Source organism: Leptinotarsa decemlineata, unplaced genomic scaffold, assembly GCF_025532065.1.
Source record: "Leptinotarsa decemlineata unplaced genomic scaffold, Ldec_3_MD MMD2_tig00002082_RagTag_RagTag, whole genome shotgun sequence".
Classification (NCBI taxonomy): domain Eukaryota; kingdom Metazoa; phylum Arthropoda; class Insecta; order Coleoptera; family Chrysomelidae; genus Leptinotarsa; species Leptinotarsa decemlineata.
The window spans coordinates 7,785,299-7,801,891 of NW_027412573.1; the positions used below are offsets into that span (position 1 = coordinate 7,785,299).

At 36.2% G+C, this 16,593-nt stretch overlaps 1 protein-coding gene across 1 annotated transcript in view; it reads left to right on the forward strand.

Moving 5' to 3' along the window:
• LOC111502363 (uncharacterized) overlaps positions 1-14,687 on the forward strand; it is a 132,607-nt gene extending 117,920 nt beyond the window's left edge. The window contains exons 3-4 of the mRNA XM_074176933.1: positions 9,040-9,315; positions 9,454-14,687. Coding sequence (XP_074033034.1) covers positions 9,165-9,315; positions 9,454-10,748 — 1,446 coding nt within the window. The 5' untranslated portion in view covers positions 9,040-9,164 and the 3' untranslated portion in view covers positions 10,749-14,687. The remainder of the gene's footprint in view (positions 1-9,039; positions 9,316-9,453) is intronic.
• The last annotated feature ends 1,906 nt before the right edge of the window (positions 14,688-16,593 follow it).

Sequence of the window (16,593 nt, forward strand, 5' to 3'; positions counted from 1 at the left end):
TACAAATTCCGATGATAGTTGGGAAAATTCTAATACTAATATCAAATGTAGAATTTTTTTTCTGATTGTTTCGGCCGTTACTTGATGAAGATCCATAGTAATTTCAAAAATTACACCTCACGATTGTGGAGATCAAATTGTGCGGTGTAGTTTTTGAAAAAATGTAGAATAGCTATTGTACGTGAAAATATTCAAATGACTCATTAATCATCTTTTTTTTGATAAATCAATCAAGAGTTTACCAGCTATACATTCAAACAATTGATAACTGACTGAACAGTGATTTCTGTGCATTTTTTCTTCCAAGATCAGTAATCAAATGAGTTGAGTTGCTATCAGTGATATCAAAAATCATGGAGGAAGTCTTAAATAAAAATATCCTCAAATATTTGGAAGGCTTCAACATCTTGAGCGATTATCAATGCGGCTTTCGAAAACAAAGATCAACAGGCGACCTTCTATTGTATGTCTAACGTATGTCACCGTATGTATATTTTATCACTAGCAACCACGTTTACAGCTTCTGTTATTTCTTATTTATTCATTCATAAATCTTATATAAATAATGTAAATTGGCATGATGAATAAACTTTATTATTATTATTGATATTATTATATATGGAATAACGCAACTGAGAAACATAGAGAGTCGAAAGCTGTTGCGCTTAATATTTCTAAGGCCTTTGACCGTGTGTGGAATGGAGGTTTGCTTGCCAAACTTCGATGCTCATATTCTGCCTCATATTCTCCTGCACACTTTCACAGACAGCGGTGATGTTTTCGGCAGATCTTACGTTGCGTCGACGTACGGATGTTGGTCGATCGTTGCCTGAACAGAACACCCATTTTTATAAAATAATGTTATTATTTGCACGTGTTGCTGAATGCTATATCCATCTATATCCATCCATGGTGATTTGGCAAAGCAGACTGACTGAATGACAACTAATTTGACAGATGTACGTCATCAATTGTCAAAGTTCGGAAGTCCCAGTTGGAAGACCCTACAGTAGTATCCGTTGCAAATGTACGGTCAATCCCTGAGATGTTTTCCAATTATCTGCCCGTTTTGTTGGTTCGTAGAAAGAAGTAATTACCCCCATCATCCCCCTTAGATACGCCCTTGGCTACCAAACTATCACCACGGCAACTCCCGTCCAATCTGTACCTACATAGTTGGTTAGTTTTCTGTTGATTTTGTGGTCGTGCCCGACACCGTCCTCGAGGTGGTTCGTGCGTGCTGAAGCATCTTTCGCTTCTGCTTCTGTCTCTTCATCTCCATTCATATTCCGTAACGAGGTCGGGTATCAGGTGCGATAGCCCAGACATCGAGGTACAAGGTGGAGCAACTCGCTACCGGGCCTGCCCGACGGTGACAGGTTCATTCGTTTCTGTCGACTGACAGTTTTTCATATGCACTGCAAAAATATACTGTTTTACTTTTATAGTTGTACCAAAAATTCCGCGAAGGCATATGTCTACTTCTCAAAGATAGCTCACTATACCCATTTCAATGTTTATATACGAGGGTTGCCTTTTATATTTCGGGATTAGAGAACAAAAACAAATATTAGTCATTGAAAATCACTGTATTGTTTTTCAAAATATTCCCCATGAAGATCTGTACACTTTTGCATGCGTTTGAACCAATTGTTGAAGCACTTTTGTCACCATGCTTCTTCAGGTGTTGGGAAACGTTGACCTCTCAGTTTGTTTTTTACGTGCGGGAATTAAAAAAGTCATTCGGTGCCTAGGAAGATACGGCGGATGACTCATCAAATCAATGTTTTGGGTGCTCAAAAATGCAGTTGTTTGAGCCGATGTGTGAGAGCTCGCATTGTCGTGGTGAAGAGTGAGCCGTCTTCGGCGGTTGGTTTTCCTGATTTCTTGGAAGAAAACTGGCAAACAAATGGTTGTGTACCACTCAGAATTGACTGTTCTGCGTCGTTCTAGTGGTACGGTTGCGACATGTCCAGGCGACCATTTGCTTGGAAGTGCTTTGTGCGCGAACAACTTTTGCTGGATTTGGCTCATCTTGAGACACCCATACAGTCGACTGCTGTTTACTTTAGGGCTCATACGCGTAAATCCACGATTCATCACCTGGAACGATGTCATAGACGTGTTTAGAAGCACCGCGATCGTATTTTTTGAGCATTTCCTTCGACCAATCGACACGAGCCTTTTTTTGAGCGATTGACAAATTGTGTGGGATCCAATGTCAACAAATTTTATTGACAGTCGAATGTTTATGCAATTTCAAATGTATGCTGGTCCCACTAATGTCTAAGGTTGTCTCAATCTCACGATAGGTCACATGACGATCTTGCAATATCAGTTCGCGCACAGCAATCAATGGTTTTCGAAACAACAACTGATTTTGGACGACCTTCACGAAATTCGTCTTGGAGTAAACTACGACCACGATTGAATTCACCATACCATCGATAAACACTGGTCCTTGATGGAGCTTCATCGCCAAAAATTGAATTAGGTTCATCCATGCACTGTTGCTGAATTAATCCACGTCGAAAGTTGTAAAAAATAATCGCACGAAAATGTTCACGATTTAATTCCATTTACGCCGAGATGAATTTTTTAAGTTACTATAAACACAAATAACGCACGTACATCAAAACGTTCTGAGTACCTATATGCTCAAAAATGTCCAACTTTACGATAGAGCGATAGAGCTGTCAGTCGCCAGATTGCAACACTAGGGTTGCCAAATCTCGAAACATAAAATGCAACCCTCGTAATACGTTATTATTCGTTGTCAAATCGAATACATCAGTAAGCTTAAGCATTTCATTCATATTAGGATCGCCCCATTATATATATTGGACATGTCTAATATCATTCCCAACTAGCTATTTTATATTTTATAATGGTTGTGAAAACGTTTCGGAGAAACAAATTATAAAACTGTATTTCTCCCAGAAATGTTTTCAATGTGTTTATAAAACAGCTATAAATAGAAAATTGGCACCGTTTTATAAAACATTATAGTCTTTAATAATATTTTGTAACGCCTTTTGCAAACACTACAAAACAGTTTTATAAACATTTCGACAGTCACTACAAAATTTTTCCAACACTCTGGAACAACAGTTTCGTAAAGAATATTATGAAATGATTAAAATACAATTTTATAAAAGTTTTTTTAAAAATTCCAAGTAAGGGTTGTAAAATATAATGCAGGCGCAAGAAGTGATTTTGTATTGGACACTAGAAAAATATAATAGATGTTACCAACTGACAGGTTGGGGCCATTTTAATAACTTCACTTTTGTACGTATAAAACCGGTGAAGACATTGTTTGTGCTTCAAAGATTGATATTTCAACTGCGAATGAAATTTTATTGACAAATATATTGCCTATTATTAGTAAAATTTGAGCGCGCCACTCTTTTGTTAAAATTTTTGGAAAAAATTATCAATTTTACAAAAATTCACTCTGTTGACGTATTCATTTTTTAGTTGCAAATCAACTCAGTTTGTTCTAAATAATATAATCTTATAAAACTATGTACTTTTCATCTGCAAATATTACTATATGTGCAGTATTTCATATTTTCAACTTATCTAATGCCAGTATTCCGAGTCGTTATCATTTTAAAATGGCGTCGTTCTATAAAATAATTTGGTATCAATAGCAAGAGTTTTAATGGCTTTTAGCTTTTATGTTACCCCTATAAAACTATTAAGAAACACTTAGTCATTAATAATCCTGTTTTTAGCAAGAACAAATTTGAAACAACTAGGTTACGTAGGTCTTCGTCTAAAACGAACCACTTTTCTTAATTTTTTTCCAGTGACCAATATTACACGACGTTATTAGGCATATAGTTATTGGGACGCTAGTCAAATAAAACTTGACAAATTATACTTCATTACACGACCTACCTCTAAAATCAATGTCAGCTAGTTCTTGTAAAGTCTTGGCGATAGCAAATATATATTAGAGAAATCAATTTGATTTCATAAGTTATTTTATTGTTTCGGAATTGTAGTAAATACACCATACTATGAAATACTTGGGAAATTATCATCGAAGTGACAGTATGGCAATGAAAACAAAATTGTTTTTGAAAGCATTCCAATAAAATAATTTTATTAAAACTTCAGGAAGCAGTTATAAAATGATCTTGAAATAGTTTTATAAAGAGCATAAAAACCTCACAGAAAAGTGCTGTAAATCTTCTACAAAACAATGTGATTTTATAGGAGAATATGTTTTATAAGTTAGTTGTGAAAAAGTTTCTGTGATAATTTCGTGACTATTTTATAACGTATTTATAATTTTATTTTATAAATGTTTCTATGACAAATTTATAAAACACTTTTATTGCCTACAACTGTATTATATTCAGGGCTCGTCTAATATAATCAATTAGCATTTTGGAAGTAATTATAAAATACCAACAAAATAAAACTGTTGTAGCACCATGAAATTATAAAACAATTTTGTTGGTTGGGTTGTGATATGAAAGATGAATAAAATACTACTAATAATACTATACTACTATCATTATAAATAGTATACTCCTAAGGTCCCATACCTATATTTTTGTATTTTGTGTAAGCTGCTTCATTGCACTAATGCCCTTTTTAGGTTAATAACAAGTGAATACATGTGTGACCAACTGAAAATTATCAACACGTTAAAAAAACAATACAAACAATTCTTGTTCCGCACATCATAGATTATATAAACCCGCAAACACTTCGAATTCCGAGTATAACCCCCACCTCACTACTTTTAAGTGTTACGACTCCTCGAGACGTTGCGTGCTTGCTGCAGGGCCTTAATTTTCGGCTTCTGCGTATCCATTCATACCTTGTAAGGAGGTCGGATATCAGGTGCGATCGGGCCACTATACCACTCACTTGAAAGTATACAAAAATTCACGCCATACTCTAATTGTCGCTCCCGAGGCGATGAACAACCGAAAATCTTCTGTTCAGCGGTAGGCAGGAGTTTTGCAGGAAGTGAAAACATGATGTGAGCAGAAGCTTTGTTGTTTTATGATACTTTTGTGGTGAGCATAGTGGTCGGTCAACAGCTTTTTCATTCGGGTATCCAAAAGACTGTTGATTTTGTGAAAAAATATTCGAACCGACTTACGATGGTTACCCGCTATGTTTTTAATCAATACACTTTATATTAGCTTCACCTGTATATATATATATATATATATATATATATATATATATATATATATATATATATATATATATATATATATATATATATATATATATATATATATATATATATATATATATATATATATATATATATATATATATATATATATATATGTTTGTTTATAACTCTTCTTTCCCGTTTAAATGCTCGGGATCTGTATTTGACAGAATTATCGACATTATTGCTTGATCTATTGGCGGGCAGATGGCGCTGCACGTAACCTCCTTGATATAATTCGAACTCACTTTACATGTATTTCTTCATTTGAAAACACGCTTTTATAGCATTCAAAACTAAGAAATGGAAAATAAATATAGTTTAAAAAACTAAAAAACACGCTTTTGAAGAACATCGAACTGAAAAGTTATTTTTTTTCAATAAGTTTAAAACAATAACTAACGAAAAATACTAGTATCATTGTGAAAAAAGCATGGGCGCTTTGTGCCATATTTTTTGTATATCAAGCGCCCGTCCCTTTTTCCATAATAAAACTAGTATTATTCATTACATTGTTTTGAGCTTATTAAAAAAATATTTTTAACTTTTCACTTCGATGTTCTTTAAAAGCGTGTTTATTAGTTGGTTTAAACATTATTTATATCAAATGAACTCCAGATGAAGCTACTGAAATAATCAAGAGCTGCTTAGTAACTGACTAAGTGGATAGTTGCCAGAGAAAAAAAACAAATATGCATGTACGAATTCAGAAAATAATGTACCCGAAAAAAATTTATACAGTCGCTTCATTCAACTTTCGAGAATGAAATATCTTCGGAGAAAATTGTGATATGATGAGTGTAAGATCTTCAAAAAGTTTCTCCTGGCGCATAATATACTATGTTCAATACGAGCTCGATTTTGCATGAACATTGAGTGTCAAAAAGTTCTGTTTAGGTGAATCAGTATTCAAAAATTCAACTTGGGAACCATGGGAATGCAGAACTAGACATGCACTTTCCTGAAGCACATCAATAACGTAAGTCCTTCCATCACTTTCACAATGGAGAAGGAAGTCCACTATAAATGGCCTTTTTTAGACGTATTGGTGAAGAGGACCGACACTAAATGGGAAACATCTGTATATCGAAAACCCACTCACACAGAACAGTATCTGAACCATGAATCCAACCACCATCAATCGACTAGAAGAGGAATCATCAAGACTCTATTAGACCGTGCTTTCGGGCTCTGTCATACAAAGGAAGGTCTCGAAAAGGAAATAGGCATCATCAAAAATGACCTTCAGCGGAATAGTTACTCCAGAGTGATGGTAGAACAGGCTTTAGCTTGAAGACAGCAGGAGCTCCACAAGGAAGAGAAGTCTCCACAACCACACTTGTACTACCCTACATCAGAGTATTATCGAAAAGAAAGATTGGGTCCAAGTATAATATCAGGACCTGTTTCAGATCTGGGAACACTATCCGTAGCAGCCTCACGAAAACCAGGCCACCAAACGCGGACTGCGATTCCAAGAATTGCATATACCGGATACCCTGCGATTGCGGAGAATCATAACCGGTGAACTAAGAGGCCATTGTGCTGAGCATAAGAAACACACACAGCGTGGAGAAACCAGCAAATCAGGAATAGCAGCGCATGTTTGGACTCATCAACATAACATCAAGTGGGCTCAAGCTGAAATCATCCACAAGGAGGAACACTGGTTTAGGATAAAATTCAAAGAAGCCGCGTATATGTTGTCCAACCACGCATTTAGTCAAGCTAGCGTAGAGATACGTAACATATGGAAACATCTAATCAAGCGAAAAACGACCAACTCCCGCCAAACGGTCATCTCTCGCTAAAACCAATGAAGTGGTGAGAGGGAAGAGGGGATAGGTGAAAGCACTCGAATGACCTATAAATAGTCAGATCTCGGGGAATAAGTCCAGTTATCATCCGAAGACGATTGTGGATAATAACAATCGAAACGTCGTGACGTAACTTAGTTTGGGATGTTTTAATTTCAAGTTTCATTTCTTGTTAATAATTTTTTAATTTTCAATTTTTTGATTGTTGCTTGAATGTTATTTCTTTGTAACTTCTTCTTTATAATTTCTATTATATTACTGATGAAATACACGACGAAACATTGTCAATCACCTTCAAACAAACTTGAAAATCTATTTACAAATCTCACAATAATTGTTCGTTCACCAACCACTTCCAAGAAGTTTGTTTTTTCTGGCTTCACTAGACATGACGCCACCAAGTATCAAAGAACAACTGATGTTTGAAGGCATACAATTTTTTCGCCAACAGTATTCGATCAATTCAAAAAATACAATTTTTTTCTGATTTATCGCCTATCAAGTTTCATAACCTCAAAAAAATGTTGAAGTTTTCCTCAATCACGTTTTGAATTATCATTTCCAGAGTGAAAAACAATTGTGTCATTCTTGAAGTCAGAAACAATAAAGCAGTTCATTCCAACAAAATCTTACTTTATAATAAAACTTTGAAACTGTTATGACTCAGATTTTGGTGAATGCGCCAGTTATCCGACAATCTGTCAACAGGATATTTCAACAAAGGAAGGTGACAAAAAGATCACACGACAATCAACATTACGAAGTATATTATTCAAATCACGAAAACATACCTTTCTTTCACAACTTCCTTTTCGTGCTCTTATAAAACTTTCACCTGGAATTGTGAGTAGCTTCAATTCTTTTGTCTAACTGCACTTTCCAGATAGATGAAGTTGAGCTTTTACGGAGAAAGATAAGGGTGTCAGATGTATTTTTCGTGTTTGTTTGATGTGGTGTTAAGGTTCTAATTTCTTAAGTTTTGCCTACAGTTGCAGTAAACGTCATCAGTCATCAGTCATCAGAGACTGTCTTGAACGTTTAAAGTTCATTTCTTTAGATTTGTTTACTGCCAGTCTTCAAGCATAGCCTCTGAAAGTCATCAGTCTTGATGAGGCAAAACTATGGTAGGACTTACAGTGCACATGCTACATGGTAGTTATAAATGTACCCATAAGTTTTAAGTGAGTAATATGTAAGAATATTTTACACCTTTCTTCGCAGTCTTCGGTTTAGTATATTTAAAGTAATGAATACATTTCAAAATATCACCAGTAGCGGATGATTTGAGAATAATGCATTCATCAGGTAGTAACACACTTGATGTGGATCAGAAAAGATTTTGTTTATATTTTTTGAGAAATTTCTGCGTTTCCTGAAATATCTATTCATGAAATTGAGTTTCTTTGGGAAGTTATTGACTGATTCGTTTTTACTCTTCGAACAAATGGTCTCAAGTTCTTTCTCCATGTTGGGAATTATGCTTAATATATCTACAATTTGAGAAATAAAAATATCTAAACATAGAATGTGAACAAAAACGTTCACCTTTGAGGGTTAGTGCGTAATATAAACCTCTAAAGCGTGTTATGAGTCGATAAAGTTTACTTATGAAACTACACCTATGTAAATTATTTTTACAATTCATTCTATTTAGTAGGCAAATTTTATGAATACAAATTATTCATAAAATTCATTAGACCCTCTAGGAATTTACATTACGCAGCAAATTTTTTGAATTAAGTTTTTAGTTTGCCCTTCATTATATTTGAGTAGATTCTCTTTTGAACAATACTGATTCATTTCACAGACTGTGGAAGGGTGGAAATTTAAAAATGTTTTAAGAAACAACACAAAATATATTCTGGATTCTTCCCAATGATTCCTGGATTCTTCAGCACTATTTTTGTATGGAGACATGGCCGCATTTGCCCTCGGATAACATTTCTAAATATTTGCTCAAATTTGAATGAATTATTTCCAGATATTTCTAACGGACTCTTCTTTTTGTTTCAGTAATCAGCTTACCGCCACCCGTCCGCCCCACGCTGAATCTCCCGGAGTTCCCGGAGTATGCCATCGACCCTAAAGGTCCCAGTCCGGAGTACGTAGGATCCGCGGCCCTCTGCCGCCTCGCGTCAATGACTATGGCCGAGAGCGCTATCGAATCTGCCGCCTCCACCCACGACAAGGCGAACAATAACCACCCCCTCGTCGTCAATCACAACCACCGAATGGCTGCAAAGTCGAAGAAACGGAAGAGGCTTAGCCAGGTCCTCGATAAACTTACCGGTAAGTAAAAATGATACATGTTTCTAAATTGTCAGCCTTGAACATAGTAATAATTAACGAAATGAGTATTGTTCATCACCAAAAATTTCATCTCGATTCATCAAAAACTTTTTTTCACACGGACTTCTTTTGTTTCAGGTGGAGGAACGCCGCCCCAAGACAACGAACCCTCTCCAGAAACCCCTCCATCAAGCAACAACGTCCAGCAACTGTACAACAACAACGAAGGCGACAACATCAAACTCGAAGAGCTCAAAACTCCGCATCAGTACCGCCCGCAAGTGTTCAAATTCGACATGCCCGACAGAGAACGCTACAAAACCATCAGTGAAGACGAAGACGTCTTCAGCCCTGCCAGCTCAAGCAACAAATCCCCCCACAGTTCTACCGAGTCTCCGCGAATCAGATTCAGCCCTCTGCGCATCAACGACCCGAGCCCTAGCCCCCCTTCGATACAGCGACCCCCGTTGTGTCCTTGCTACCAGTGTGTGACTGGAATGGGACATCACCCCCCGCCTTTGCATCCGTATGATAGGTTTTTTCCCGCTTCTCCAATATCACCTCTGACCCCAGCTTCGCCCGCTCCTAGCTACAACTTTGAACACTACTTTCAGTCCAAATACTTGCCGGATATTTTCCAGAAGAGGAGCCGATCTGACTCTGACATCCCCCTGTGGTTCGAGACGGCTAAAGCAGAAAGGGCCAGGGCGGCGCCCGTTTGGCCCCATCCTCTCACGCTGTCAACTGGTTGCGGTAAAGGGTCGCTGGAGTCGGATACTTTATCCCCTCAAGAATCCCCGTTAGATCTTTCTATGAAGACTTCTCGTCGAGAGCGTTTGGAGGGGCTGGTACCCTCCCAGCTCCAACTACTGACTCCAGGCTTCATGCCACCTCGCGGTCCAGTTTCAGTACCTGTAGTGAAGGGAGATGTGGCTTCGCCAACGACGAAGGAATCAGTAGCGTCGCGTTACAACCTGGAAGTCTCTCCAGTCGTTGAAGAAATGCCTCCTGGTTCCGACGTAGCTTACGTTTGCCCGGTCTGTGGCCAGATGTTCAGCCTCCACGACCGCTTGGCCAAGCATATGGCGTCCAGACACAAGAGCAGACAGAGTGGGGGAGACGCAACGGCCAAGGCCTACTTGTGCGAAGTGTGTAAGAGGTCCTTCGCTCGCAGTGATATGCTAACGCGGCACATGCGCTTGCATACGGGTGTTAAGCCGTACACGTGTCGAGTGTGTGGTCAAGTGTTCTCCAGGTCGGATCATCTGTCCACGCATCAGAGGACCCACACTGGTGAAAAGCCGTACAAGTGTCCACAGTGTCCTTACGCAGCCTGCAGAAGGGACATGATCACAAGACATATGAGGACTCATACGAGGTTTGAGCCAGATCCTGTCACTGCTGGGCAACCACTCAAGGCTGAGCATCATTGATTATTGAATTTTTGAAAGCCTCCCGGTGTTGTTATTATTATTTGTTACTTAGTAGTTTTGGATTTGACGAGGTGTTTACCAAAAATACTTGGTTGGGACCAAATTTATATGAGTAATATGATGTTGTTGAGGATTTCGTCACTGTGACGTAAAATATTGTTTTGAACAAATTGTTATCTAGTCTTAGCGCCTACTGGAAATTTTCCCGATAGTATTTTTGGTTTCACCGCTAGCAAGGACTTCCACAAAGCAGCGGCAGTAAACCTCAGCATACTTTTTCACTTTTGAATGTTCGACAATTACAATACCGAGCGACTTATTGACATTTCTTTGGTGGAACTCCTTGCACCACACCTATGCCATTTTTTGCCTTTTGATGGAGATCTCAGACCATTCCACTAGCTTCATAATATTGCCAGGCCAGTTTGATTATATGCATTGACTAACAGCTGTTGCAAATTGGTATTAGTGCCAAATGGATGGCCAGCGGCAATAATTTGATGCCAGATTATCACTCGTTTTTTATACACTCCCTTTTCAAGAAACGAATCTCGCAAGAAATAATTTGAATTTGGACTGAGTGATTTTAAGATGATGCAAATGTATGGTCACTTTTTTGCTAGCTGAAAATGTTGGCATACTTTAAACTTTATCAGATCGAATAATATCTCAAAATGTTTTGTTTGCATGCTAATTTAGAAAATTTTGAAGGATTTTTTGTGACATCAGATAATCTTCTGACATGAAAACCTGGTAGAAGGAACCGTTCATAAACAGTGATATTGATACATTTTTATGATCGACTATTATGGTCAATTTTTTTAAAATTTGTGAATATTTGAAATATTCAGTTTCTCAGTTCGTTTTTCCCGTATCGCTTGAAGTTGCAATCTTTTATTTTCATCGGAGAATTCGTTCACAATAGGTATTCCATATACAATATAACTCCACCCTGAATCCCAAGAATTCATTCGTTTCACCATTTCTGAGTTTTAGATTTCGAATGTACGCTTGTTTCAATGCACTTTTCAATATCTATTCAGATGAATATTAATGGAGTTTTTTCCCAACACCAAACCGTTATTTTAGCATCTCGACACCTGTTTCGATCACCAAGTAAGTGATTATCTTCGAGGAAGACTAAACAGTTTAATCATCTTCCTTGAAGATGGTCACTTGGTGATCGAAACACGTGTCAAGGTGTCAAAATAACGCTTCCTGAAATATAATCGAGATAACATAATATTTATCCAACTTTTCAATAACACTGCATTGTTAATTTTTATCAATTAGCATTTTATAGGAATGTTTCTGTATACTGATTAACCTACGCCAGTTGCCATAGCAGCTCTTTCGTGCCGCTTCTCGTTGCATAAAAAACTATATTGGCTATAACTTCCTTCTTTTGACTTGTCAGCACTTTACGATTTAGGTTTGATTTAAACTCCATCCTGGTTAAGTTACAATACTCAAATTGTGACATTTACGCTTCATTTCTGCTTAGACTGTACATTTGGTTAACCCGCGATGCTTACTTCACAACAGACAAATTCGACTGACTGGGCTGTGGGCGTTTCCACTTCTGTCTTCTGCGCACAGCTAAGGCGGTCTTTTTCCTATTCTTGACAAACTGTACGTACAATCGCTCTGAATTCTTCGAAGTTTCCAATTCAGAAAATAGTTTGAAAAATATTTGAAAATTTCTTTAAATATTGAAATACCTACATCCCCGTAATGGTATGGAATTTTTTTAAATATTTTGAGTGTTTGAGTTCAATTTCTTATTATTAGACTGACATGTGGACAAATCTCGCGTGTTTTTGATTGAAGGCAACAGTTGAATGTTAAAAAATTGAGAGAAAGAGAAATACACTTTACTGTTCAAGAAATCGAGTTCTTATTGACAAGACATGTCAGGAAAAAAATTTTAAAGAGAGCTTTTTTAAATATATAAAAGATAGATTTGCAGAAGTAGAACAATCCTATACTAATCAGTTGAAAAATAAACATAGGTATGTCAAATATAGATAAAATGAGTTAGTATATAAAAAAATATCTCATACAATAAAAGAATATCCAAAATAAAATCATAGCAGAGTTTCACTATAAAATTCCTCGACATCATAGAATGTTTTCTTGACTAGAGAATATTTCATAATTTTTCTGAATTTGTAATAAATATTCCCATTTTTGATTTCGGAGGGTACGTGATTATATTTTCTTGCTTTCATAAATCGGAGTCAAAGTAGATTTCGGAATAGGGAGAGGTATTTTATTTTCCGATGCTTTGTAACATATTTCATTTTACTGCTTGGTTTTTGGGGTATCAACTGTATTGAGGTTTTTGTGTATTAGACATACAGACTCTAGAATAATGTAGGTGAGGGTTAGAATGACCTTAATGATAAATAAATAAATAATGGTCTACAGGGTCGAGGTGTTAAAAATAACGATTTGGTGTTGGGAAAAAACTCCAGTAATATTCATTACCACACCAAAGGTTCCAAACAGTGCATCATAAGTACTTCACATAGGTATCTAACTGCCCTTTTTTGTAGGACAAACAGTGATTGTAATAATTGTTGACTACAAAATCCCGAAAGGGCAATTCCATATCGGAAGGATTTTAATGTATCAATAACTGCTTTGGATGAATACATTTCTATGTTGGTTAATTCTCAGAAATGAATCTGCAAAACTATTGCGTAAGATTTCCGCTATGATATGATATGTTCCACTGATCAAACGCTATTTATTATGAAAATCAAATGTTTTTTGATAAAAAATCAAGCCAAAAGGTGTTGCTACATTTGCATCTTCTTGTAAGTAGTTAGGATTATCAGTTATGGTTACTTACAGTATACGATAAGAAAATCGACTGATTATTTAATCTTTTAGAAATACCCTGTCTTCTGTGTTCACCGTTCAAAATGCTTTGCCATGTACTAACCGACAGAACGATTAAAAGTGTCGTGAATTTCTCACGGGACTTGGGAATGGAAGGGGTTTCAACATTGTGAATGATTGATAGTGATCCTAAAGAGCCTCCCATATAAAAAGGGCTCACAATGTTTCAGGAATCATTACTGTTATAAAATGTAAGTTCAAATGACATGAAGACAGCAGCACATAAAGACATTTTAATTGGATAATAAAATGTTTATAAGATATTCGTCCAGCTCATGATGTAGTGTTTTATGAATTCGACGAAATACACTGCACGCCATATACTCAGTGATCAAGTGACAACGTCCATTTTCAGTCTTCTACACAGTTTGGCTTTTACTTTACAGTTTTCGTGGCGAGCAGTGTATCTTCAGTAGATATTTCAAACGATATACGAATACTGTGATATTTGTACATTTCGTTGTTTTTTATTTTTGTGAGAGTAGTTGATAAATTTATTTTCTATTTTTGATATTGACAAATATTAATATTGGAATGACAAAAATCGTCTTTATCTGTTCTTCATGTAATTCTGTTTCCATTGGGCATTATTATATACGAAATTTTAAGTTTTATTATATGTAACACGGCGTGGAATCGGCACAATTTTTTCTATTGAAAATTAATGTTTTTCGTGTGCCACGATTAATGTTACCTGTTGAGAAATGTTTTAAAATTATCATGAAGTTGTGCCACAATTTTGTTGTATATGTTAATGTTAAATGTACTTTTATACTGTATAATTTAAGTTAAAATTTTAAGATGTTCAAATTGTTAACGATATAATACTGAATCGGTTTCAAACCTGCCTTTCAATAATTTATGTATATTTATTTTTTCGTTTTATGGTTAACTGCATGTACAAAGACATAGCTACTTAATTATTTAATTTGTTACAGTTTTTATTTAATTTTTCTTAGTTAAGATTCTGTGAATCTGTTTTTTCATGATTTTCTGTTATTCTGAAGAAAATAAATAAAGTGATTTGAGTTACTTATTTGTGTTTCATTCATTTCACTTGTATTCCAATATAATTAATTAGTCTCTCAATTACTTATTCTATGTACCTTAATAATATTTCCACATTTATAGTTATCAAGTTTCAAGTTTATACGAAGTCAATATGAATGGCATAAAAATTGAATAGTTACCTAACGTCGGCAGTTTATTTGTATGGCATGGGCGGCGTGGACCGCATACGAGGTCTAATCATTATTTTTATGTAGTAGGTTTTATATGGTATTAACTAGTAAATTTATCAGACCCGGTACATTCGTTTTCAATAATATCGACAAGTGAAAATTTGTTTCTTGTATGGATCAGGTAGTCTACTTTCTACCATCTACTTTTTTCGAGTAATGTCTTTGTACACCAACACGAATGTTTCTTATTCGTTGTGTAGTAATATATATTTCTTTCTTTCTGGATACTTTTTTTTCAGCCAGTTTGCCTGATTGAAAAAAGGAACTGAAAGATGTGATAATTTGACAAGAGCTCAGGCTAAACAAACCCAACAAAGCACTGATAGTTTCGTTGGTAGCCTTGGAGGGGCAGTGAGTAGATTCGGACTATATAATTTTTTGACTCTTGATAGGATCAAACATTCTTTGTTTAGCTAATCGAGAAACTGAGTTATTTTGGTTTTGAATAAACATACAGTGCATTTCTATAGTGTTCCCCCCTCTTGATTTTTGAACAGGTCAACTCAAAAAATTGAAATTTGGGATAATGAAATTAATGCATGAATACTTTATTTTGAAGTGGAATTTACAGATTGAACTTTCAAGATGGCGACTGGGCGCTATCTGGGAAAAAAATTCAATGGAAAGGGGGGTCATGTGACCCATCATTTTGAAGATCCTGACGAATACTTTACAGCCCTAGCATATGGAGTTAATATCTTCACCTATTACAGTTGGATGGCGTCAAATCTACGAAAAATGTCAGTGCCACCATGAATATCATTGTTCAGTTGGAATATTCTCGTTTAGTTTTCGGTTTCACTAGCAGAAAGGTACAACGACAACAATCTATAAAATGGTCAATTCTCGTCCATTGGAAGAAAAAATTGAATCGATTTTTATTTACTGTGCGACGCGTAACTTTCACGAGACCGAAAGGATTTTCAATGAACGTATTCCGAATCGTCCTATCTGTAGAAAATATTTGAGGGAAGTTGTATCCAAATTCACAACTACCGGTAGTGTACATAACAAAAAGCCCCCAGGTCATCCGTCCATTCCGGAAGAACAGCAAGTGCAAATAATTGGTGAGATGGTAGTAAATCCTGATCAGTCTACTTATTCCGAAAGGAATGTTTGTGAGGTGTCTTCTTCTACTGTGTGGAGACTTTTGAAGAATAATAGGTATCATACGTACAAAATTAAAATGGTACACCAATTAACTGAAGATGACCCTGATCGAAGAACAGAATTCTGCGAAATCATGACGGAAACCATTGCAAGACATCCTACCTATCTCCACAATATTTGTTTTCGTGACGAATGTACATTTTTTTCAAACTGCAATGTTCACAGACAAAATTGCCGTTATTGGAGTGACACCAACCTTCACTTTTTTCGGGAAACACATACCCAATATCCAAAAAAAATTAACGTTTGGGCAGGAATATTGGGAAACCATATTGTAGAACCTCTATTTATTGATCAAAATTCAACAGGAGAACTGTATTTGAATATGCTGGAAACTACTGTTGACCCTCTCATCACTGAAATCGTCGAAGCGAATCCCAATCAATCGATATGGATATTGTATTCCAACAAAATGGAGCACCACCACATTACTCCAGACAAGAAACTATTTGGATACTACTTTTCCTGGTCGTTGGATTGGCCGTCGAGGTCCTACAGAATGGCCAGCCCGCTCGCCAGATTTGACA